General features: G+C 51.0%; 10 protein-coding genes across 10 annotated transcripts; 4 read left to right on the top strand and 6 right to left on the bottom strand.

The window, feature by feature from the left end:
• Window positions 1–361: 361 nt before the first annotated feature.
• On the top strand, window positions 362–3,397 carry M437DRAFT_76020 (uncharacterized protein; the record flags this gene model as incomplete). The annotated part of the gene is made up of 8 exons (XM_041026533.1): window positions 362–406; window positions 458–488; window positions 548–602; window positions 657–1,785; window positions 1,876–1,998; window positions 2,050–2,100; window positions 2,149–2,267; window positions 2,323–3,397. The coding sequence occupies 8 exons, from the start codon at window positions 362–364 to the stop codon at window positions 3,395–3,397; spliced, it is 2,628 nt and encodes an 875-aa protein (XP_040878870.1).
• Window positions 3,398–3,469: 72 nt separating this feature from the next.
• Window positions 3,470–4,333, bottom strand: M437DRAFT_66805 (carbohydrate esterase family 4 protein; the record flags this gene model as incomplete). The annotated part of the gene is made up of 1 exon (XM_041024823.1): window positions 3,470–4,333. One exon carries the CDS (start codon window positions 4,331–4,333, stop codon window positions 3,470–3,472), a length of 864 nt encoding a protein of 287 aa, XP_040878871.1.
• Window positions 4,334–5,130: 797 nt separating this feature from the next.
• M437DRAFT_50882 (uncharacterized protein) lies at window positions 5,131–6,174 on the top strand (the record flags this gene model as incomplete). Its single annotated transcript, XM_041022090.1, has 1 exon — window positions 5,131–6,174. The coding sequence occupies one exon, from the start codon at window positions 5,131–5,133 to the stop codon at window positions 6,172–6,174; it is 1,044 nt and encodes a 347-aa protein (XP_040878872.1).
• Window positions 6,175–6,344: 170 nt separating this feature from the next.
• Window positions 6,345–7,997, bottom strand: M437DRAFT_85297 (Homogentisate 1,2-dioxygenase; the record flags this gene model as incomplete). Its single annotated transcript, XM_041028270.1, has 3 exons — window positions 6,345–6,962; window positions 7,016–7,650; window positions 7,700–7,997. 3 exons carry the CDS (start codon window positions 7,995–7,997, stop codon window positions 6,345–6,347), a joined length of 1,551 nt encoding a protein of 516 aa, XP_040878873.1.
• A 1,274-nt stretch (window positions 7,998–9,271) lies between these two features.
• M437DRAFT_15419 (cysteine proteinase) lies at window positions 9,272–10,890 on the bottom strand (the record flags this gene model as incomplete). The annotated part of the gene is made up of 2 exons (XM_041018809.1): window positions 9,272–10,459; window positions 10,516–10,890. Coding segments are annotated over 2 exons (1,563 nt in total), but the record flags the coding sequence as incomplete, so codon positions are not given.
• A 1,090-nt stretch (window positions 10,891–11,980) lies between these two features.
• M437DRAFT_76025 (TPR-like protein) lies at window positions 11,981–13,944 on the bottom strand (the record flags this gene model as incomplete). The annotated part of the gene is made up of 2 exons (XM_041026534.1): window positions 11,981–13,726; window positions 13,780–13,944. 2 exons carry the CDS (start codon window positions 13,942–13,944, stop codon window positions 11,981–11,983), a joined length of 1,911 nt encoding a protein of 636 aa, XP_040878875.1.
• Window positions 13,945–14,374: 430 nt separating this feature from the next.
• Window positions 14,375–16,248, bottom strand: M437DRAFT_85299 (uncharacterized protein; the record flags this gene model as incomplete). Its single annotated transcript, XM_041028271.1, has 3 exons — window positions 14,375–14,807; window positions 14,861–15,436; window positions 16,109–16,248. The coding sequence occupies 3 exons, from the start codon at window positions 16,246–16,248 to the stop codon at window positions 14,375–14,377; spliced, it is 1,149 nt and encodes a 382-aa protein (XP_040878876.1).
• A 1,418-nt stretch (window positions 16,249–17,666) lies between these two features.
• M437DRAFT_76027 (uncharacterized protein) lies at window positions 17,667–18,839 on the top strand (the record flags this gene model as incomplete). The annotated part of the gene is made up of 2 exons (XM_041026535.1): window positions 17,667–17,892; window positions 17,950–18,839. 2 exons carry the CDS (start codon window positions 17,667–17,669, stop codon window positions 18,837–18,839), a joined length of 1,116 nt encoding a protein of 371 aa, XP_040878877.1.
• Window positions 18,840–19,726: 887 nt separating this feature from the next.
• Window positions 19,727–21,037, top strand: M437DRAFT_50421 (uncharacterized protein; the record flags this gene model as incomplete). Its single annotated transcript, XM_041022003.1, has 1 exon — window positions 19,727–21,037. One exon carries the CDS (start codon window positions 19,727–19,729, stop codon window positions 21,035–21,037), a length of 1,311 nt encoding a protein of 436 aa, XP_040878878.1.
• A 1,242-nt stretch (window positions 21,038–22,279) lies between these two features.
• M437DRAFT_76029 (uncharacterized protein) lies at window positions 22,280–24,832 on the bottom strand (the record flags this gene model as incomplete). Its single annotated transcript, XM_041026536.1, has 2 exons — window positions 22,280–24,342; window positions 24,499–24,832. 2 exons carry the CDS (start codon window positions 24,830–24,832, stop codon window positions 22,280–22,282), a joined length of 2,397 nt encoding a protein of 798 aa, XP_040878879.1.
• Window positions 24,833–24,966: the final 134 nt, after the last annotated feature.

Genomic DNA, 24,966 nt, shown 5'->3' on the forward strand with positions numbered 1-24,966 from the left:
AATACGTATAATTATGGCTGATAAATGACTCGAATGAACCAATCACAACCAAGAAGATCTCTCCGCAACTTCGGGCCGATCGACCCCGTAAAGTCCGCTGCCACTTTCGAACTTCACCTTAGACTCGCCGCTTCTGTTTCGCTCAATCAACCTGTGTCCTTTGTTGAAGCCTTGATTGCTCCCTCTCGAAACCGTGTAGTGACCCGCATACGGTGTTGACTCATTCAGAACAATTCGAGTCTCACCGAGAGACCAGTCAGGGCGATCAAAGCGGGGAGCGGGGTCCATCCACTTCTCAAGCCGCAAAGCAACCCCGATTGTGGGCCGAGAAGCCTGAGAGCGTAGTCCCAGCGTGCGAGGTATGGTTTTGCGAAGATGTTCGATATGCGATCGAAATTTCACCAAGGTCCGAATGCAGAAATCAACGTGTCTACGCGTCTTACTAACAGAATAGCAGGCCGAGCATTATTTGCGGCATCAGAGATCTCGTGAGTTCTAGACAAAATCAAATGGTTGTTGTCATGGTATATCTGACAACTGTGATCAGATACGAAGGAGCGACCTTATGAGTGTGTGACATGTAAAAAGCGCTTCTCGCGGAGGTACGTCGACAAAAGTCGATGAGACGCGACTGCCGTGTTGACGCTTCTACACAGTGATGTGCTCTTCCGACACAGCAAATTACACAATCAACAAACGTCCGATGATCGTGGAGATTCAGCGAACTCGATGGCCGGGATCGCTAGAGCGTCACCCTCAAATGGATCTATGGTTCCAATTCTAGAGGAAGGCATGAATCAGCACACCTCATTCAGCCGTCCGGAGGGGCAAAGTTTCGTTCAACAGCAGTCCTACAGTGATGCAAACATGGCACACTCTCGTCACATGTCTATGCCGGACATACCTCTCTTACATCCTCAGTATAACATGAGCCCACAACAACATGGTCATATACCTCAACTCACTCCATCGCAAAACTATGCTGGAACCGAATTTACCCCAGTACAAGAATTTACATCAAACGTAGCAACACCCGCTATGGCATCTCATACATACGACCCACAGCTAGTGCCCATGGATCATGCTCACATGGACGGTTTAATGTCTGGGTCGTTCGGAGTGGGAGGCCTACCTATCAATTCTCCAGGTCAATCTCAAGACATGTTACAATTCTGGCTGGCACAAGCAGATAATGATCTGGGATATGGTGCTATGACTCTGCCTGATATAACCAGCACCCCCTACACATCTGATAACAAATACGAGCCAGCGCCTCCACCTATGCACAGAGCTGCGACGTCGGAGACCAGCGACACCGCATCAACAGGAAACATACCAAATGAGCGATTTGCACGAGTTGAAAATTGTTGGCTAGCCAAAAACAATGGTACTCATCATCTGGTTCCATCAATCTGGTCCGACATTGTGCGCAGCTCGGGGCCGAACTTGTTTTCGGTTGGTGCGCCACAGACTCGAGAGAAGTCAGAAAGTCGCTGGGGTGTGGACTCGGCATTGCGCTCTCGATTAGAGGCTGAATTTGGTGCACATGTACTGCACTCCGGAGATTCTTCAACAAAGCGACCTGGAAACTTTCCTCCTGCAGAGGTCTTGGAGATATGCCTGGATCATTACTTCCGCCGTTTCCATCCAATCGCTCCTTTCATTCATGTTCCGTCTTTTGATGCGTCCAATACCCCACTTCCTTTACTTTATGCCATGTGTATGCTCGGGCTCAGTGCATTGGAATCTAGCAATGGCGGCAACTTCATTTCGAATGCTTTTACAGTAAGTTTCCCATTTTGCATCAATTTGCTTGAGTATTGTCGCACATCAGCGTCGGTTTTTTGTCAAGTGTATCATACTAACATCGAACAGAACTTATTACGAAAAGTACATAATGATTTAGCACTTAACGCAATCACTCCCTCAGCTCCCCATGCGCGTTTGGCCATATTCGCAGCTGGCTTCTTGACATTGTGTCTAGCTGCTCTCTCAGGAGTAGGATCATTGTCTTGCCTCGTATGATCTGAGTGCTGACAAAACTTGTAGGACAAAGACCGTTTGGCGCAGTCGCAAACTCTTTACGCGACCTTGATAGCCGTGAGTGACGAAAGGACAAGCCAGAGTGCTCAACTGACCGACCTACAGACAGCACAGAAGCAGGGGCTATTTTGCCTCGATGATGTCGACGTTGGAGAGATGATCATTAACATTGGTGATGAAAGTGCGCGATGGCTGACATGGGCTCGCATCGAGAGTGCCAAAAGGTGAAAACAAGCTCGCATATCTTGTCGTTGTCACTACTAACCACGAGCTTGATAGGCTTATCGCAGCATTGCTAACCACCGACTGGTGGTTCTCCGCAAATTCTTCTGTCAGTCCGGCGATACGTCCAGAGACACTTCAGATATGCCTTCCATGCGATGACATTCTGTTCCGTGCAGAGTCCGCGCAGCGGTGGATTCAGCTGCAACAGATGGGAAAGAGAATATCCATGCCGATGATCAAGCCTAGGACTTTCAATCTCGAAGGAGCATTGGACCCCGTTATATTACTCGACCCTTCTTTGGACGCTCCCGGCCAGTACACTCTACTTTCAGCCATCAAGCTATGCGTATGTGATGCTCAACACCGACACTTCCTGCCTACGGATGAATGGGACAGACATGACCATCTTATACCATGGGAGACATATCAAGACGATCTAAGAGCACGATCTCTGGTGCAGACAACACTAGCGCTTGCACCTGTGATCACAGGCTCGGCAAAGACCGCGGACCTCAATTCTCTCCTTTTATGGCACAATTTGTGCTTGACCTTGAATTCCAACATGCAGATTTTTGAGCTCGCAGCAGGTCGAGCAGGTGCTGGTCCAGCCGGCAAAGCTCTTGCAGATGTGGAAGACTGGGCTCGCACGTCCTCCGCGCGTCGTGCTTGTGTACATGCTGCACAGTCTTTTAAACTGCTCAGTAATCGCAAGGTTTCGGAAAGCATTACGCTCAACTCGATGTCAGCTCTATTCTGCTCTGCTCTTATCCTTGGCTTGTATCTCTTCACCGTACCCGAGAACGAAGCTGACAGCACACGTCTACCGTACGAGTTGATGGATGATGTCGACTGGACTGTCGTCGGAAACGCAGGCATGGTGGAAAGTTCCCCTGGAAACAGCCCAGATTTGATGTTCGAGTCTTCTCATGCTTCTAACGTGACTCGCACCTTTATTGAAGCTGGTGGCCCAGTTTCGATAAATGGCGTTGTGGCTACCAGTGGGTTTCAAACTGCGAGACGTACGCTATTGGACTTTGCACATTTGATGGATGGAATTGGAACGTGGAAGCCACGGACGTTGTCACGGATCTTGCATATCATGTCTGATGTGTTGGAAGAATCCCTCTGAGAAGTGAATAGTGCTGTAATTATGAATGATTGATGTGAATGTACAAGACACTACGTGCATGTGCGTTGGGTTTTAGTTCTTCTTCCACTCTGCCTTGTCCCAGCCAGGATCGCTGCCAAATGCCTCTGGGTTTTTCTGAATCCAGTCTGCGACATCCTTGCACTGAGCTATCCAGGCCTCTTCTTTCTTGCTCACGATATGTTCGAGTACTTCTTCCATGACCTTCAACTTTTCGTCTTCGGTCTGTAAGAAAGGATGGAACAACAAAGCTAAATATCCACCCTCTGCTACCACCTCGTCTATCCTCTTGAACAGACGATCCTTCAAGACTTGTGGTGATAGTGGCTCCTCAGCGTCGCCTTTGCCCTTTCTCAACGCAGCTGTGGAAGCCATGTAGAAATATGCATCGATGCTCTCCCATTGAAAGGGAACCATTGCAACGCCATCGACCAGAGCTGGACGCTCGGCTGCTGGAGAAAGGTAATTCATGCCCTTTTGCTTCATCAAATCCAGTGTGCGATCAGTCACCAATCCTCCCGGAGGTCTGAAGCCCTTGTAATGCACACCAATGGCCTCGGCACCCTCGACACTCTTGTTCAGATTCCCAACCTCAGTGTCCGCATCGAGATTCTTCCACACCTCATGTTGATAAGCATGGAACCCAATCTCATGACCCCGCTTCTGGACATGTTGGATCGTCTCTGTGTAGACAGGGCAATTCCAGCCTTCGACAAAATAGGTGGCTGGGATGTGATATTTGTCGAGCAAGTCAAGCATCAAGGGCAATTTTTCCGTCACGGAAAAGTGTGAGCCTACTGGCTTGTCTTTGGGCCAGAGACCACGGTGGAGATCGGCAGCTTCGCCCATGTTGTCCATTGTCAAGCTGATGCAGGCGCGTTTGCCATTTGGCCAAGGATATTGTTGAGTGGTGCTCATGATGTATGGTCTGATTTGTTTGTGTGACAAGCAGAGAGCTCTTTGAAGCCGATGGATTTGGCAGAATGTTGGAGGTCTGTGGTATCTTGGCCAACAGAACATACAGATATTACATACAACAAGAAAGGCAGTTTCGAGGCGTGACTGCTTGGACGTTGCTACCGTATGGGAAGGTGGAGAAGTTGTGGTGGTGACGTCTCAGGTAGGAACTGCCGAATGTGGGGCCTTCCTGCTCACCTGCTGGTTGCTTGCTCAACCCTGATGGGTTGTCTGCTTAAGTAACTTGCTTTCCACGCCGCCACTGTCTATCAAGCAGAGAGACGCTTCCATAGATTCTCATGGTCTTCAGGCACTTCAACGCTCGACAGGAATTGTGGTGTTCAGGAGTTGACAACCTCAACGCCGCTAAAGCTCCATCCGCACTTGCGCCCACGACGCGCTCGATGCCGATCATTATAGAACTCTTGATATGAGGAGCGTCCTTCCTCAGGAGAGCCACAAGTATAAAGGTCTGATCTGTCCGCATCACCGAGCGCGAATGAGTATCGTATCGCACGCTCACACGTGGTTATTTGCTCGGCTGCTTCTTCCTCAGAAGCGCCGCCAAGATTTTGCAAGAGCAATCAATCTATCATCCCAATTGGTGACCCAAACCCTCGGTATGCAGCTCGGTTCGCAACCAGCACCTCGCACTCGGTAGGTCGATAGTTTCTTGCCTTGGACCCCTCTTCATCCCACCTTCTCCTCTCCTTCTTAGAACCACTTGTCCACCTCAAGAAGGAGAAAATCAAACGAACATGTCTACTGGAAAATCTCAAGTCAAAGGTGGTGTCCTGCTTGTTGGCAGTGTACCTGGCACAGACACTGAAGATGTACTGCGAAGAATGGCTCCGGCTCTTGGAAGCCGTCTGAAGTACATTCCCGATGGCGAGACAGGCCAACGCAATTTCTTCATCGGCTGGCAGATGTACAAATTTGGCGCTTATCCAGAGGTTATCAGTCAATTCGGTCAGAATGGCAAGTTTGAGGATACTCCAGTGCCAGAGGAGAAAATCAGAGAGGCAGCTGAGAAGCTCGAGGGCTTGTCAACCGATTACGACACTGCAGCTCTCGAGTCGTATCCAGTGTTCAAGAAGTTGAAGGAGGAAGGAGTGATTCCCAAGGAAGTCAAGTTCCAGGTCTGCTTACCTTCGCCGTTGACCTTTGTGTCACCTTTCATCGTGGGCGACTACAAGACAGCAATCGAGCCCGTCTACGAGCGTGCCATCCTTCGCGCTTTGGACAATATCAGCAAGAACATCCCTGAGCAGGAGTTGGCCATTCAATGGGATGTGCCTCTTGAGTTTGCTCTGCTCGAGGGTGTCTGGGTACAGCCTTGGTTCTCTCCTCTCAAGCAAGGCATCTTGGATCGCTGGGTTAAGTTGACTGCAGCCGTCAGCCCAGCTATCGACATGGGCTTCCATTTCTGCTACGGTGATATTGGTCACCAGCATTTCACTCAGCCAAAGGATATGGGTTTCATGGTCGACATGGCAAAGGAGCTTCTGGGTCAAACCAAAAGACGTGTTGGTTACATCCACATGCCAGTGCCCAAGGACAGAGATGATGCAGCATATTTTGCTTCGCTAAAGGATCTGCAGGCAGTCAGGGGTGAGACAGACATCTATCTCGGTCTTGTTCACACTGATGATATGGAAGGCACTCAGCGTAGAATCAAGGCTGCTTCTGAGGTGCTCAATGATTTTGGCGTCGCAACTGAATGTGGATGGGGTAGAACGTCGCCAGAGGAGATTGACTCGATTGTGCAGATTTTAAATGCTGTCTCGGAGACAAACGCATAGAGTGCTTTGTGCCTTATTTTGGGGTTGTACTAGACTCACAGTTGGATGATATGACTAAATGTTGGCATTGCAGAAGATTTCCTCGGTAGTAGATATGGAAGCTTTGAATCACAAAGACATTTCGATTTTATCACGCAACACAGACAATTTCATTACAGAGTATACATCCCTCAGTGCCCATTCGTCTTGCTGTCCAGCAACTCCTTGAGCGCTGCATCGTCATAGTAAACCTTGCTTCTCTCCTCCATCAACTTCTTGTCCTCTTTGACTCTCTTCAACAACGCCTTGGCCTCAGGATTGTTCGAGAAGCGATCAGGCAACGTATCCCAAACCTTCGGATCCGTTCCACGGGTGTTGATAGTACCACAACCAACCCTCGCATACTCTGTCCACAAGAAAGTCCTCGAACTCTCCACCATGATAGTCATTTGACCCTCCAGAATCTTTCTCGGCTCACTCTCTTGAATGCGCATTTCATCCACATAGGCCTCGGAAAATCCACCGTGTGGTGTGTGGCCGCCTTCGAAACTGCCGCCGCCAGGTTGGAAGTCATCGCTTCTGCCGAGACCTTCGCCATACAAGCAGGCCAAGAACTCGGAGGCTGAGTTTCTGTGGAAGTAAGGTAGGCGAAAAGTGTTGGATGCTACGTCCCATCTTGGACCGAACCAGAGGAAGTCGGCGAGAGGGGTGTTGGGGTCGCGCGATTTGGCGGTCAAGACGGTGTTGACGGAGGGATCTGTGTGGTCGATGCTGGTTGCGTTTTGAGAGGCGAACTTGGTAAGATCGTACTTTGGATTGTGTTAGTGGCTGTGTAATATCCTTGTTCAAGATAGATTTTTACCTTGTAAGGAACGACATTGCCATGCCATGCGACCAGATCGAATGGACTGTGGTCCTGCTCCAGGCAATTGTACCTTCCATTGTTCTTGTTCACAACCTCCCAATCACCACTCAACTCATCATCGATATGGGCAACAGGGTACAAGAAATCTCTTGGGTTAGCAAGACCATGGCCACCAAGGGGTCCCAGATCAGGCAATTCCCACATGCTGCCCCAGACTTCCGTGATGTATCCTCGGGCCTTTTGCACGCCAGGTCCGAGAGCAATTCTGAATCTTACACCTCTTTGAATAACACAAATCTCTCCAGGCTGCAAAAATATCATGCCAAATTCAGTCTGAATGTCCAGAATTCCCTGTTGAGCGCAGATGAGAAAGTCACCATCTGTGTTGCAGAATGCTCGCTTCTCCATGGATGCGTTGATGGTATAGATGTACAGAGCAATGCCTTCTCTCAAGTTGGGATCTCCTGAGCCACCCAAAGTGTGTAGACCATCGACAAAATCTATCTTTTCAGAGTCCTCGGGGAGAGGGAAAGGTCCCCATTCTGCTTGTTCGGGTAGAGTTTCGACTTCTGGGTTGAGGGAGAGGAAGCAGTTTTGGATGTGTGCCTTTGATTCGATCTTCTTGTAGCCATCTGAACATTGTCAGATGAGGTCTTGGCCATTGGGATGCGAAATACATACTGTGAGCTGCTGCAGGTCGCACACGATACATGTATGTACTGTAGTTGTGGGCACGCGGCGCAGCAAAAGCACTGTAGGTGATGCCCTCAGTGTACAAACCAAAACGGACTTCCTGAGGGTTGTTCTGAGCTACTGGCAAGGTGCCGGGAATGACCTCGGACTGGTGTCTGTTGTTCCAGCCGTGCATGTACGTGTATGGATCATTCTCTCTAGTGGGCTTCTTGCGCTGCAAGTCTGTGTAGTGGAAGACCTTGGTAGGGTCCGTGGCGGCCTTGCGTTCCTTCAGTGGTGCTGGCATGGTGATGGGTTCGACTGAGTCTGTAGTCCTTTGTGTACAAGAGCTGTGTCGAGCTCAGAATGAGACGAGTGCCCGAGGGCCATATAACTATTTGTGTTCCACATCTAGATACGGCAGTTGCATCGGTTGCTCTGCGGGGTCTTTCAGGTCATGGCGGCATTGAGTCGTGGGGCTTCATGTTTACAGTCGTTGCGACCTTGATCGTCTTGCAACATTGATGGTGATGCTATCCCCGTGTTACGGCTCTGTGGGGCTACAGCCCCTCTCGTAGCATCAAGTGGGGCACCGTCACCGACCACTCCTGTGACTCTCGCAAACATGTTTACACCAAAAATTAATCATGTTGCTGACTTTGTACAATGAGACTGTATACAGACCGGGTATCCACAGTGACTCGTCCTCCAATGCCCTTCTCTCGACCAGCAAACCCACTCATGAAGTCCTCAACGCCATGCGTGCAATAACCAATCCTCGTCCATGAAGCTTCATCCTCAACCAAAACCTACGCTATGCAATTATATGAATGAAATGATCCATCTGAATCCACTCTAGAGTCCATCGTCTCACATGACGCTGCACTCTCTGTCCGGCTTCTCCGTCTTTCGCTTTCGGTGAAAGTGTCCCTCTTTGTCACCTCGTTCTTTTCTGACCTTACTCCTGCCCGTACGTTCCTTCTCCGCCTTCTCCGCCATCTTGGCGTCGAGGTTCTTGAGACTCTCAACAGACGCTTCGCTACCACTGACCGTTGGTGGCCCTTCAATTTCTTTGCCATTCTCCATATCCTCGTCCTGTTCGGCTGCCGATGCGAGGTTGGTGAGATCGGTCCGGCTTACACGACTAGTGAGTTTACTCATGTTCAGACTGAAGCGCGATCCGCCGTCTGTAGAGCCCGGACGTGACTTTGTCTTCTTGGTGCTGACCTTGCTGCCTCTCCTAGAAGGAATGCCAAGGAAGCTGCTTCGTGCCTCGTCGATAGGTGTTGATGGTATCGACGTAGTGGCTTGGCTACCAGCGGCACTACCGTCATCCGCCATGCTGCTACGTCGTGCATCTAGACTGGTCCTTCCGCGTATGTCAAGACTGGTTCTGTTAGAAGCCGCCGTCCAATCCACCGTCTCGGTACCCGATAGCCCATTAGGCGATGTTGGTGACGAGGATTCGACCAGGACCATATCGTTCTCATCGCTGCTCAGCTTCTTGAGTTTCTCGGGCGAATATTCAAGCGAATCCGAAGGATGACGTGACACAGCCTCGTCATAAGTTGGGGGTGCATCGGGGATGAGCTCCTCGTCGATAGGTTGGACCTGATAGAACAGGAGATATGGGCACTCCTCCTTCAGCTTTTGGTTGATGTCAACGTAGGTAACGCGTTCTCTGGCAAGGTCATCGAACAACATCCAAGGATCTTCTTCTTCACTACTCTCGGCAGTATCGGGTCGATCGGAGCGTCCATCAACGCTTGGGGCGTTGGCTGCACGCCCTCGAACCAGCGAAACATAATGACCCGAATTCACCGACACACCACGATGACAAACAACAGATTGAAGAACGAGCTTGAAGTTGCCAACGAGCGGGCTGTGGTCCTCCATCTCGTCGTCAGATACAAAGCTCGGCACAGCAATCTCCAGAGGTATGTCGATGAAGTTGTCCAAACGGCTTGCAACACCGGTATTGGAGTATTGGTATCGTTTGAGAGCGATGCCGAGCACGGGACGCTTCCTTGAAAAGTGGGCGGCGACCTGGGCATCGCTGGTAGGGACAATGTTCTCCGTGTACCAAGGAAGCAATTTGAAGAATTGCCAGGCAGGCATCAAAACCTCGGTGCGAACCGAGTTCTTTCGCGGTCGTCCAGGAGTACCTGAAGCGTCGTCGGATCCATTCTTTTCATCAGACTTCGAATCCGCGACTCGTCGCTGACTGAAGATGCTATCAGCACGCTTTCTGTTCATTCCGGGTCTGATCTTATCAAGAGGAGACTTGATTGGTGTGCTAGGCGCAGAAGAGGGCGACTTGATTGGGGTGCTGGGATCTTGCTTGGGAGTTGCCGCCTGATCGAAGTATTCAACCGTCTCGACGTGCATAGCTCCGATTTTGTCACACGAGTTCCTCCGTCGTAATAACTCGTTTGATCTCACGGACTGAAGCGTGTTGCGTCTATCGAGATGGCGTTTGACCTCGATGCGATTGTTGAAGTAGTTCTCCAGACAGTCTTCGAGCGTAACAACGGTGCTTCCCTCGGGCGGCTCTGTGACAACCGCAACCTCGAGCAGACGTTCGTTAACAAACTTGTGGTCGTCGGCTGGGTCTTCCTTGCCTGTATGAAACAGGTCCATCTTGAGGGTGAGCAGCGGAAGCTCAAGCTGGCCGGTGATGAAGGTGAAAGCCTCCGAAGTGTCTTGCTGGCACAGTTCCGCCGCTGATTCCCAACCACATTCGGCGAGAGAGTCCTGCAGGTGTTTTGTCTAGAAAACAGGTCAGCGATGGCGAGATTGCCATATTCGAAACACCTGGAACGTACAATGTCTCGAGTTATGAGTCTGCCAGAGCGTAACATGTTGACCCACAGCCGCAGGAGGCCGGCCAGTTTCTTGCGGGGTAGATCATCAAACGAATTGTATAGCATGGCTTCGAAACTGTCGAGGCGTGCGAACATGGCGAAGAGGAGGGCGTCGAGGTAACAGGTCACACCATTGCGGTTCTCTGCTCCAAGCAGCTTGGTCGAGGGATCATAAGTCTTGACCAGGCCTTCGTACGTGTCTTCGAAGAGGAGCAGCAGACGCATAGCTTCATCGCCATTGCTGGCTGAATTTGTAGCCTGTAAGGCATAACTGACGTTCGCCTCACTAAAGGTTGTGATGCCATATTTCTGCAGCCGCGCGAGGATTGCCTTGACCTGTGAATGGAACCAGTCTCAGCAAGGGTATACGGGGTTGGCGAGTAGGAGGAAGGGAAAGCTCACCCTCTTTTCATCCTCTTTCTCAAGCTTCTTCCTGTCTTCGGGTACGAACAGGCCACCGAAAGCGCCTGCATCAGGGAGATTCTGCAGGAGTAGGATCAACGTTAGCGCAAATTCAACAATGGCAGACACGGCGCGTCCGAGGGAAGGTTGGGCATGAGTACTTTTGATCGACGGTCCCGTCTGCTCAAGAAACGCTGGACGCTGCTGCTCATGGTCGGCAGGAGCAGGATCGGGTTCGGGCTCTTTGAGTAGCTGTTGCGCCCATCAAGTGGTGCGAGGACGAGAGGGGTGGTAAAACGGGCGGCGGGGTAGAATATCTGCAAGGCTTCTCTGCGGAGGAAATATTGTCGCGCCTGGTATTTCGCGGGGAAGGTTGAACCAAGTCAGAGGGAAGAAACGGCTAAATTAGGGTATCGATGAGGGTCCAGACGTCTGATAAAGTTTGTTGAACCAGGATCACTGCGGCTCCGTCGATGCTGGCTGTCGGAGTGCAGTACGAGTCGAACGAGGGTCAAGGAGTTGGAACAAGAAAGACGAAAGACAGCAGCAGGTCGAGGAGCGGGAGCAACGTGTATTCCTTTGCGACTCGGCGCGCTCTAGCCTCTAGCCTCTAGGCAGTAGGGCAGTGACGCTGAGCGGGGGTTGGGAACCAGGGGGCTGCCGTGAATGATGAATGACTAGCCGCGCCCTACTCCGTAATTCGTGTCCGAAGCGAAGGGTCACCCTGTCGTTCCTGTCAAAAACATGTCGATCTCGCGTCGACAAAAGGTCCGGGCGGGCTGATGTAAAGATCGATTCTCGAAGATAAGAACTTTGAAAAGAAGAAAGCGTCGAAACGTGGTCGTGACTGCAAGCCACCATAAAGTCAATCTAGTCTAGATGCGAAGGTTATCTATAGTCGTCCCTCATTTAACAAGTCCAAGGCCATCAGGTTTTGGACTACCTTGTTCTGACCCAACGAGAGCAACGAGAAATGTAGTGATTTTGCACGCCTGGACAGAACTAATGAATTTCTGCAATTCTACTAGAACTCAAAATGCTGCCTCATCTCGTCGAGGTTCATCCCAGGACCGACGAGCTCTTGCAGGTCTCTGCGTTCCATCTGCGCGAACACCCTCCTCAGAGTGTCATACAGGTTTGTGCTTTGATTTTGAGTGATCATAGCCTCCAGTTTGGCATCCGTCATGTTGCTGTCGCCTACCACCTGTCTTGCCTTCTCCAAGCCTTCTTTCTCTGTGATACGGTGCATTGCCAAGGCACCGAGGAGATGCTGTGCAGCTTCCTCGTAACAGCCAATGTTTATACACGACACGCCTAGATTGTAGCGTGCTCTGACAAAGTTTGGTCGCATCTCCAGCGCACGCGAGTAGGCATCAATAGCCTCTTCCGACCTGCCAGAGTTTGCCAAAGTGGCGCCGAGACGGTTCCAGAGAAGATGCAACTCTTCTTGTCGGTTTGTGCTGCCCTCTTCGGTCGAGGCTAGGGCAGCACCGAAGCAGTCGACAGCCTTGTCGTATTCTTCTGCACCGTAGAAGAGGACGCCCAAGCCGACTTGCACGTCGGGATCCATTTGTTCGCCATCTGGAGATAGTTGTGCCGCTTGTATGAACAAGTCTGTCACTTTTTCGTGTAGGGCATGACGATCGGTGAAACCAATCTCATCATCCTGTGAGGAGAGAGGGGCTTTAATAAGAGAGGGGTATTTTGTAGCAACCCAGCGTTCAAGGGTCCTGTAGGCAGTGCTGTCGTAGCCTTCGTTCGTGTACGAGACAGCCAATCCCATCAGAGCTTCCAAATTGTTGGGGTCAAGCTTGAGAGCGTGCTCGAGTGCGCGGATGGCCGGCGATTCCTTTTCGTTTTGTGCTTGAGCTTGTCCGAGAGCTGTCCAAGCACCCATGTGGTCAGGATCTTTCTGCACGGCAGCCTCGAAGGCTAAGGCGGCCAGTGAGAGGTTGCCGCCCTCACGCATGATCTTGACACCCTCGTCGTAAGGGTTGGCTAGTTCGGTGAAGGGATTGTCATCCTCGAACATGTAGTCGCCCAGCGAAGGGTCGCGATGTGTGTTGAGGCCGTCGAAGCCATCCCACTGGTCGAAGCGGTCGGTTGCGTCGCCGATAGTATCGTTCATACCAAATTCTCTGTTTTGGGTCGTCTCAGCTTGGATGCCCTGCCATACCGACTCGAAGTCGCCAAACAGCGTTTCACTCTGATCAACTGACCTGTCCATGGCGTTGAGCTCTGCCTCGATGGCAGCATTTGCCTCTGCATCTAGTTGAACATCCTGCTGTTCTTGTGGTGCATCCAACTCGGCGAATTGAGCTTCCCAGTCCTTGTCGTCGAGCTCGATCATGCGTTCCTTGCCCTTGGATTGTTGTTGCTGATCTTGTGGAGTGTGCATGCCGTTCATCATCCCCATGCCGCCCATACCCATCCGCATACCCATACCGTTACCATACATGCCACCATACTGCATGGGTGACTGATATCGGGCCATGGGTGTCTGTTGGACATTGCTCAGTGGGCTGGCGGTCCTCGCGGCTGATGTCTGTTGGAAACGAGCAAACTCCTGAGGGTTGAAGGCTCCGTTGTTCTGATGGGCGAATGCAGGACCAGGCTGGTCAGACATCTGGGGTTCGAACTCGGCGGCCCAGTGGGCTGGTGCAGGGGAAGCAGCCTGGTCGAGCTCACGACGCATCTGATCCATGGCGAATGGCGAGTCTTGGAAGGTAGGACCAAGGTGTGCGGGTTGTTGCATGAAATCATCCATCATCTGGGTGTCTGGTCAGCACGATGGCATAGATGCGAGTGGGCTCGTGTGCTTACAGCATCTTGCGGGGCTCCCATCTGACTTCGCATGCTCTCCATGCCTCCGGGGCCTCTGCCTACGAGGCGGTCTCTTTGCAACGACTTGTCATCCTGTACGTGCTTGGTGAACTGGCTCAGTGGGTTGCCCGCAGTCGAGCATTCTGCCCCGCCGAGGAATGACATGGTGTGGTGGTTGTGGATGTGTCTGGTTGCTGGTAGTCCGCAGGTCCTACAGATCGAATGAGAGCTGCTGAGAAATCTGGAGAGTGGGGCAAAGGAACGAGGACGACAGGATCAAGAGGATTGTTCAGCAGTGTGACAGAAGAATTCAAGGACCATCATGTACAATGAATGCCACTCGGCAATCAAGGCCGACTGGCCGAGGGCGGCGAACGACTGTGGGGAAAGCGGGCTTGGCGGGGTCCTCTCAGGTGCCGAGGTCGATGAGCTACGTGGGCGGAATCGTCTTCACATGACTATACGAGTACGCTAGGGAGACAGAGTTCAGTATGGAGAATGTACGAAGCATAAAACAATACAATATATGTCCATTAATCCGTCAACACCTCATCAACGCCATGGCTATAGTACAGTACTTTTTGGGACTTCGACTCTAGTGATCTCTGCTGGGCGCACTGTTGGCCGAGCGGCTGAAGTCGACACGCAACTGTCTGCCGTAGATCTCCTTGTTCTCGAGAATCTCCTTGGCCGCTTGTGCGCTGGGAATATCGATGAAGTCAGCGTGGCAGAAGCCTCTTGGCTGACCTGAGCGACGGTCGACTGCCACTCTGACGTCCAGCACGTTGGTGATGTTGCGGAACAGGTCATTGAGGTCCTTGTCGGACATCTGGAATGACATGTTTCCAATGAACAGAGTCTTGCTGGGCTTGTTGGTCTGGGCCTTTCTGCTGCTGTTCATGGGGTTGCGGGGTTCGCGACGGAGGTGGAACTGCACTGCCATGTTGCGGCCAGCCAGAGTCTTCTGGTTCAGCTCCTTCTGTGCCTTCTCTGCATCTTCGAGAGTCTCGTACTCGACGAAACCGAATCTGCCAATCGACGTTAGTCTTGGTCGCCTCATTTCTGCATTTTCGTAGCATACCCTCTGCTAAGACCGCGAGCATCTTCAGCCACGCGCGCATTGACGACTTGACCGTATCTGGCGAACTCGCGCTCGAGGTCCTGGCTCTTGATTTCAAAGAATAGGTTCCCGACGTAAAGGATTTTGCTGGGCTTGGGATTGCTGTGTGTTCCGGCAGCGGTATTGCGAGCACTGTCGCCGAGCAGGCCTACGGCTGCATCTGTGACATTTGATGCAGCATCCTGAACCTTCTCCTTGACCTGCTTAACGACCGAGGGCTGTTCAGAAGCATCGGCTGCTTTGGGAACCGACTTCTCTGCCACGTTGGACTCTTGCTCTGCCTGCGCTTCCGATGTGACAGCAGTCTCTTCCTTCATGGCCTTCTCGGTCTCAGTGGGCTCAGTGGGAACAGTTTCGCCAGTGGTCTTCTCCTGAGCGGGCGATGCCTCGTCGCTGGCGAATCGCCTTTGGAAAACGGGCATCTGCCATTTTTGTGATTGATAGAGTCCAGTAGGTGTCTTGGTGACGATTGTGCGAGCCTTGAGGGGCGAGGAAACGAAGCTGCGAGCAGCGGCGCGACGGAGAACTGTTTGGAACCTGCAACTGTCAGATTTGCACTATATTTATGTCTGTGTATTGACTGCTTACATATTTACAGAATACAAATCGAAATGTTGTTCAAACGAAAACTTGTACGGAAGTGCCTTGAGAATTGGCGCGGCGAGAAACACTGTTGCGCTCGAGCTTGGACCTCAAGATTTTTGAAAGACGCCTCGACCCTGGACCTGAAGCCGCGACCTTGTCTCGTGAATACTCGTGCGCGCTGCCATTCGTCTACCTATCATTGATGCTGGTATCCGAGAGACATGACAGAATACAGTCTTGGCTTTATACATTCGGAGCAGTATTGATATTTGAACTCAAAGTGTGGTACAGTCGACCGGCGTGGGAGCGTAGTGCGAGTGAGATGGCCTAAAGCGATGTTCAAATCAATAATCAAGCTGATTCATTAACATCATGATCTGTCACGACGAACAGCATATTTCTCTAGTAATAGCCTTCCGTGCATGACTTTCCGCAACCATTTGAACACTGTATATGATATGATCCGACACAACACGCAGCTGCCAATGTTTGCGAAACTTGAGAAATGCAGAACAGGGTCGCTCGAGCAACACCAGGCCAAGCTGAATCTTTGAGACGCCCGGGTTTTCGGTCGTCTCCGACTTCAAGCCAACCAGCTACTCTGCTCGATCTACAACTTCCTACCTCAATCTCTCGGCATGCAGCATCGCATGGTGCAAGCAGTCATGCATCAACGAGTTGCATGATTCCTTGTCGATACCACCTGTCGCCATGCTTCTCGATGCACGCTTATCAATCACACTCATCAAAGCTGTAAAGGCCATCCTCGCATGAAGTCGCAATGAGCACCGAGCCAACCAGTCTGGTCCCGCACAGCCATCGACGCAAGTCCCATGCACCTCTACCAAACCCCCGGCCAGTCCGCGGAACATCTGCATGCCTACCGTCTTTGATCATCTCTGCCGGATTTTTGAGACGCGGCGGTGAGATGAACGATCGTAATGCCACGTGAAGATCTGTCGTTATGCGTCATGGCATCTTGACCTTCACGATGCCCCGTACGGAAAAGGCTTGACGGAAACGCTACCGATACAGCCGGCAGCGCGACCCGCCTTCGAGAAGCGTTTCAAGCCATGAATATGGGCAAAGCCTCTGATCTTCTCAGCCTTCGTTTCCGCGCATGTACACTCACGGAGGTATATATCGACTAAGTCGGGATTTTGCTTCCGTCATGGGAATGAAATATCAGGCACCCACGCTAGGACATTGGAAGGAACCAAGGTATGCTCCCGCACTGCATATATCCTGAAATGATCCAATAGCCAGTGTGTTTGTTCATCTGTACTTGTTGATTATGTTCCATTGGGCAAGACAGAGCCGCTCGCCGTGGGGTACAACGTCTCGCTTGCTGCATCTCATACACATTCATGCATCCGGGTGTCGAGCTGATTGGGTTCCTCTCTTTACTATGCTCACGTGCACCTTCATACGTGCCTGTACAGTGCACATGGCGACCGGTGAGATAACTGTTGTCTTATTGTGGGTTACAATGCGCTTGTGGGGAACAGGCTCGTAAGGGAGAAGCGCTTCGACGCGGTTAAGCGGCAGCGCAGGGGGTCTGTATGGTGCTGGAGCTGAAGCGATATTATCAATGATCCATGGTACAGAATAAGAGTACCTCTCGAACAAGTTGCTGATACATGCGGCCAAGCGCTTTGTGAAGATGGATGCTACTGCCGTACTCGTCGAAGCGACAAACCGTCTTGGATCCGAATGTTTGTGTGAACTTTCAGAGCACGAATAGACCGAGCGTGATGGTTGTTTTGCACTGATGAGATGCAAGGTCAAAATAAAATGCAATCGACATTCCTTTAATCGCTCGATTAGCATATCTTTGACTGGTCTTAGACTTCAGGCATCTCTGACCACTCTCTGTGAGCGCTTTGCATAGAAAACACAGCCCTTAGTACACAGGAGACCAATTGCAATTGGCCGTCATTATCTTAAGCACATAGCTATCTCACGAGCCTCAAGTGTAAAGGAGAAGCATCGTGACCGTAGACCATCACACATGGAAGTGGACATTGATGGTTGCTGCCTCGGCTGGCGTTGCTGTGGAGATCAGCCCAGCCCTCGTCATCTATCCAACTTTCACTCCCATGTAACACGAGCTATGCGCACGCTTGCAGCTTCATGCTAGCAAGACTACAGGAGTGCAATATCTGTTATCTCAAGGATCCCCATGGCCTCAATGTTCAAGAAGGTGCCCAAGACTGACTCAAGAACAACATCTCCAGCCCCTACCAACAGCAACAGAGCAGGCGCTGGAGGTCGCCGTAGCCAGTTCACGCGCCGACCTGGTCGGCAGAAGCTGACAGGCTTGTTTGCAGATGGCATCTGGTATTGTGATTGTGAGCCTCGTCTTCCTGCTGAACATTTTCAGGTAAAGAAAGAAAGTGCAAACAAAGGTTGCTACTCGGCGCTCTCATGTGTGGTCGTGAACAGCACAACTGACTTCTTAACAGGCAGATGGTTCTACACTTGTCAAAATGGAGAAGGGCGAAGGTGTGGGTTCTTCATGTGGAATGAGGACGCCCATCCACGAGAGGCAGCGGCTCTTCTGAACAACTCCACCACCGAACCCCAAAAGTCATCGGATAAGCCCTTGTCCCCTGTACACCCCTCGTCTCAGACAATGCAGTCATCTTCGAATACCACGTCAACTCTGAGCCAACCCAACACGGCATCCAAGAGGCCGTTTTCAGACACTGGCCTCGACGATGCTGATACGGATCATGACTCCTTCCCCTGGTCTTTATCGGGCCAAGAGGAAGCCGAGTTGCTTGCTGCGCCAGAAACACCACGCAAGGCAGTCAAGTTCGATGGACTTGTTACACCAGCGACCAGCGCTCACAGGAAACTACCATGGCTGGATCAATCTACCCAGTCGCCTTCTGCAATTGCTGCCAAAGCAACGCCCTCCAAGCCCTCACCTCTACCGCAACAATCCACGTTGTCAAAGTCAGTTGTCACACAACACAGTGCCTTGACTCCGCAGGTCACCCCAAGTCTCTCACGCTTTCACGATCCATTAGCAAATACGTCGCCGTTCCGATCCACCCTCGATCAAGATATCTTCACCGTGTTGAACCACTCAAGCGTCACACTACCAGCTAACTTGACAGCAAAACTCCGAGATGTCTTGACACGTCACGAGTTACGCACTCAGGGGGTCATCAAGGGACGAGACATCACCCGTCTTGCTCTCAAGGCACGCGATGCCAAGATCACTGAACTCCAAGCCACAATCGCAAGCCTTGAAGCAGAAAGAGACGTTGATCATGCACGTATCACAAAACTTGAGTGGGAGAAAGACATATTGGTGAGAAATCAGAACTTTGACACGGAGTTGTAATCAAGCATTGCTCCTGCCGGGTAGGGCTGCAGGGGGTGGCGTTTACCTTATACACAGATCAATTGATGGTTCCCTTCTTGCTTGTAATACATCGTTCCGATTCTTTGTCCTGTATCCGCATTCACTGGTAATGACATATGCTGAACGACAACTATAACAGGGTTTCGATTTTGTATAGAGATATCCACGCCTACAATTCTTACTGTGGGCTTTTAAACAACATCCGATCGGTAGGCAATACCGATAATTCGACTGAAAGCTTCCATGGTCCTGGGTCGGGAGAATATCATCGCCGAGTCCCCGCAAGGGCAAGCAGGGAAAAATGCAGTTTCAGACGCCGACAGATGGGGAGCATTCTCTACGCATAAGATCAGCTGGCGCATAGTCGAGCAAATCAAGACTCGCAAAAGAAGCCACTCGGATGATCGCTGCATGCTGAAGTCTCGAGCCATTATTCGGCCGGGGAGCAGGAAATTGGCCACGATGCCTTCTTGACTCCTCTTCCTTTATGCTGTACGACGCTGAGAGTCAAACGCGGCCGCTTCTCGCGACTTTTGCGCAGCGTCCCGATATCACCGTTTCTGCCAAGCTCAGCCGCCAGCTTTTCTGTTTTTTCTTGACACCATCTTGGACGAGGGTAGCGCCTGCCGGTCACTCCCCGAAGCCAGGTCCGGCTAAAACATGTGTTGGCACTTCGGCACCGTCCAGAACGTGGTTTCCTGAAAAGCCCCGCGAGGGGTAGTGATTTCAAACCATCAACCTTGTGGTATAAATCTGGCTACCCACCGTCCAAATCCCCTTTGCCTCGTCCAATATACTTTGGATGTCTGTACTATCGTCTTGTCTTCTTCGATCCTTATCTGGTCTTCGATTGGTCAAAGGTCAGTATGAGTCAGGCTCGTTCAAACCTTGGCTACTTTAACACCTATGATGGTGGCATGGTCTACACTGGTTCTGTGGACAACAAAACTCCACAGAATGGACAGACTGTATATACGCAACCTTGGTCTCAGATGCCTGTTGGTGCCACGGCTCCTCTCGCTGCACCACAGTGGTCTGGACAATACTACCGACGTTATGAGGGATGGTACGAGCCCGAAATGCTTTCTTCGAGCGATATGACCTCGGAGACCAGCGGTCTCGACCACAGCGCTACGCCAAGTCTACACCGATCAGACTCTGGAAACTTTTCTGAAGTTTGGGACCAAGAACCTCCCATACCATTCTCGCCCTTCCAGCCCCACACGTCTAGTGGATTGCTCAATAACATTGGAAGTGCCTTCATGCCTCTTCAGCTTCCCGCATGTGCCACCAGCCACCCTAATGAGATGATGCCACAGTCAGATTTGATTCTCGGTGACTTGGAGTTGAACGACCCTGAATCGTCGCCCCCTGAATCGGATGCAGTGTCTCACGCGGCTACGCACCACTCGCCTCTCTTGGATGCCGAAACTTCTCTCGCTCAGCCGTGTCATATACAGCCCCGTGACCAATCCGTGTCAGAGAGGCCAAGAAAGGCGCGACAAGCCAAAGAGACCAATACGAGCCAGCCAAAAAGACTCACTCGAACGAACAGTACTAGGGCTCGCCTCTTTTGTGAAGCTTGTCGCGACAGCAAGGACTACTCTCGTGGTTTCCGTGGAGAGCATGAGCTTGCGCGCCACTATGCGCAGAAGCACACCAGGCACAAGAAAGTGTGGAAGTGCTTCGACTTGAGCCCGGATCAATTAATGCGCAATTGTGAGAGATGCAAGACCGGCCATCAATACGGCACTAGTTATGGTGGCGCCGAGCATTTTAGAAGAAAGCATACCGGAATCTTTGGGAAAGACATGATGGAGTTGCTGAGAGGCAAGAATCAACGTTGGGCCCTGAGCAGCAACCGCTTGATCGAAGAGGGCTGGCTTCGTCAAGTGTTTGTTCCAGGTGACGGTGAGCCAATGCCCCACCAAGAAGAGCAGGCCGCGAGTAGCGGTCTTGCGCCCATGCCCATCGCGGAACATTCGCAGGAGGTCATCTCAAACAGTGAGATGCAGAGGGCACATCTGCATCAGCCCTATGATCAGCAACTTGTGTCGATGCATGATGCAAATCTGGCTTGGCCCCAGCGTCAATATATGCTTCAGCCTTATCACCAGCTGCATCCTGGTCAGCAACAACACCAGCACCAACAGCCATGGCATGCAGGCATGCACTGAGAAGATTACTTTGTGCACAACAAGACCTTTTCTTTGTACTAGACACAAGAAGAAATGAGACTAGCAAGTCTTCAGTTTTGGCAATTTGTTATTGTTCTGCATGGGACGGATTGCGATGATACCCCCTTTTGTTCTTGCTCAATGCAATCTATTGTGCACTCATTCTTTTCTTGATGATTTGTTCGTACTGTTTGATTGTTTTCTCTTTCTTTGATTCTTTCTTCTGTGCTCAGAGAACCGTCTCCAATCCCACATAGATCTCGACGTTAAGACCTGAGCACATCCATACCATTCAAAGATCCTCTGAAACATCCAACACCAGTATACGTAAATAATCCCGAACAATGGGTTATCCGAAACCTCGGGACTCAGAACGTGCATGTTCCGCAACAGCAGATCCCTCCGCACCAGCCCCGACCAATGATCCTTGATTATATCCTTGCCGCGTGAGTATGAGAATCTGCACGCACCCGCGAGACTGGCTAACTGGGCACGCACCCGCCAGACGATGGAACCACAGTGACACCGAGCAAGGACTACTTATCTTTTCCAATTTCTGAATCTTTCTGCAGCTTTCTGCAGAGCTGACGGACTTATTCTCGCTTGAGTGAGTACGGGCAGTTCTCCCGAACCGTGGGTGTGTTGCCGATGCTTCCCCCCGCTCGACAGTTGTCCTTCTTGTTTCTGCTTATTGTTGGAGTCCATAGGTCTAGGCCTGGTGTCGGCATGTTTCAGAGCGAAATTTGGTTGCCTGGTTTCTAGAAAACAGGAAGGTTGCAAGGGTATGGTTGGAGATTGGGAGGGGCGGTGAACAACGGAAACATATTCGCAGGATGCAGAAGAGCGGGATCTTCGAGGCATGAAGCATGAAGTTGAGTTCGTTGCAATTAGAATCGGAGAGGGGAGTCCTTCTATGAGTCGTTCGAAGTTGCCGAGGCAGATGCCCTGTGTTGCTGGCGTTCAAAGGGAGGGAGGGCTTGCTGATTGCGCTTGCCTTGTTTAGCACACCTCTAAATCCCTCGTTGCACGGGCTCTCGCGTTTTTCAAGAGCAAAGTTTGTTGGAAATGTTGGTTTCCATTGCATATTTTGGCACTCATCATTTTTGAACCCCTGGTGCCTCAAAAGCTAGCAGTCCGCATCCCTCTTTCCACCTCCAGCCCACACAGCCAATTCATTGAACGCTGGATCTGGTCAGCTCTATGCTGCTCTTTTAACATCTCCTCATGTTCCAGAACGTCCTCCTAGAAGTTCATCATCTCCTCGTCGTCCTCGTCAACATCCCATTCGGCATCAGCCATATAGTCATCATCTGCCCCATATGTCTCCTCATCGACGTAGCCACTGAACTCTTCTTCCTGCTCTTCAGTTTGAAGTTCCTCATCGCTACTGTGGTCTTCGAGAACACCATCGTCTTGTTCCACATCCATCATTGTGCCTCCCTCACCATAATCTTCCACCTGAGCATAAGTTGCCCGTTCGTCTCCAGTGGCGAGACGAGGAGCTGCGTTGCGAAGTAATAGACGAGCACCTTTCTTGATGCACAAATCAGAGTCATCATCATCAAGATGTGTGGGAGGTAAAGGTAAGCAAGCAATCTGACCGCCGCCTAAGTCAACAAGCTCGACATTTGCTTCTGAGGGACGAAGAGCTAGAGGAACAAGATCACACAAAGGATGTAGGCGTCCAAACATGGTGCCCTCAATCTCCTTAGCATCTTTCTTGTCCGAGTAAGGATAAGTCTGCTCGTGGTAGCCATCCTCGTCGTAAGTCTTGGTCCAAATAATCTGGTCGTCGACGATCATGTGACGCTGAATGAGACCGATGATAGTGTTGATTACGGTGCCATCGGAGTAATCGGGGTTGATGACTGACTTGGGAGAATCTCCACGGCCATCCATAGCCTGATACATCTGATACGGCCGCATGACGTTGTTATGGAAAGACCATGGGATTGATGGGTCATTCTCTAAAGACGGATGACGAGGTGATGCCGTGAGCATTTGGACGACAGGCAAATCCAGTGGGTCAGTCGATGTGCCATACGCCCACCCAAGGATACGGACCAAGAGCAGCAGAACAAGCTTCTGGGTGCCGATGTTTGGAAGTCCAGGAGCCTCCACCTGGATTATCGACTTGCGCAGGTAATCTTCGATGTGAGACCCACAGATGCTGTCATGGTACGTTGCCTTTGCCAAGTCGTAGCAATCAACTGAGCAGAAAGAGAAATTCTCGCGTTGTTTCTCCACACCATAGCGGCAGATTTGAACATCTGATGTCTCGAAGATACCAGGTCTTGATGTTATTCTGCCTCGAAGTGGAGTATCGGGGGTTGTGTTTGCCGAAGATGTGTCAGTCGCACCGCTCGACGGTTCCGAATTCCAGTCATCGTCGTCGTCGACTTGTTCGATACTGAGAGTCATTGTTTCGTCTTTGTCCTTGTCTGAACTTGGTTGATTCTCGCCCGTTGGAGTGTCAACTGCGATTCTGCGGCTGGGGGCTGGAGAACGTCTGGCACGAGCCCCTTTTCTCGCTGCTCGTACCCTCTTTTTCTCGGCCTCCTCGGCCTCTGCCTGCTTCAGTTCTTCCGAGAGGACGCGAAGAACGAACGGTGATAGCATCTGCAAATCTGTACCACAAGCATCACAGATCGTTGCAAGTTCTGATTGGTCTGGAGTGTTTGCTGTAGAGACCACGAAAGGAAGTCTTTCAGTGAACAGTATCATCCCCTTGAAAACATCTTGGGCAGCCACTAGCGATGCAGGCATGCCGAACTTATACTCGTATTGGATGATCGAGTTGGAGTCTATCGTCAATATGCAGTTGTTGAGGATATTGTAGTTGATAGGGCGTTCAGCAAATCCATACTGATTGCTGTTCAGGGAGCAGAAGCCTGTCTGCGTCAACTGTAAAGCTGCTTTCGACACCTTGCCTTCAATGACATCCACAAGCAGCCTGTCTTGTACGTGTTTGGCGAGCGCCTCTAGTTCTCGGTTGACAAAGGGCTGAAAAGATTTCTTGGTTGCGCCAGAGGCATTCAACATGAGAACATCGCCCAGAAGATGTAGAGCGTTGTACGATGGGCCACGCCCACATCTGGAGAGAGCATCAACCAAACGGAACAAGGCCTTGTACTTCAGATCGTAGATAGGTGGGGTGGAAGTCTTCTTCCCAGCCTCTTTATCTTCGAAGTCTTCCTCGACAAGCGTCATTCTCGCGAGCTTGAAATTTCGATGCTTGTGATTAAACACTGTTGACGGTGCCATGCACCATTTTTCTTTGCGAGACAACGCATCGGTACAATCATCTACAAAAGGTCAGCTTCTTGCTAGAGTACGGAGCTGTCTGGTTTGGACTGGGTAAGAGTCGAGCACGTCTCAGAAGCAGACAATCAACCAGAGCCAAAAACAAATTCGAGAATGAGTCAACTTTGAAGGTCCATGTGCATCTTTATTTGACGTACCAGTGTAGGTGAGGACATCGGCGTCGATTCTTCGGATATTGTCGTTCACCTCCTCTTGGCTCCGAGCAGCATCGATGACAGACTGAGCCATCATATACGCTCTGAGAGCGTCGTTGACAGCAAGATGTGGCTGATCCACGGCGATGTAACACAAGGCGCGGTTGAGAAAATAAGCTGGGTGGTATCTTTCATCGAGCAGTCTGTTAAACAATTTGAGCGCAGCCGAGTAATCTCCTTTGTGCACAAGTCGATTGGCGTCCATGATTGCGTGCTCGGCTTTGAGATGTTTGGGACGAAGCTCTAGTCTCGGTGATGAATGGATCGATGGATACATGGCTGCAGAACAACAAAAGGTGAGTTGAAGAATAGAAAAGCGTTGCAAGCAGCAAGGTGTTGGTAGCGTGTGCCGAGTTGGTATGCGCCTGCTCACGGAAGCTCATCGAGTGAAGACCGACGCCCAACCCCTTA

The sequence above is a fragment of the Aureobasidium melanogenum genome (genome assembly GCF_000721775.1).
Source record: "Aureobasidium melanogenum CBS 110374 unplaced genomic scaffold scaffold_13, whole genome shotgun sequence".
Taxonomy (NCBI): domain Eukaryota; kingdom Fungi; phylum Ascomycota; class Dothideomycetes; order Dothideales; family Saccotheciaceae; genus Aureobasidium; species Aureobasidium melanogenum.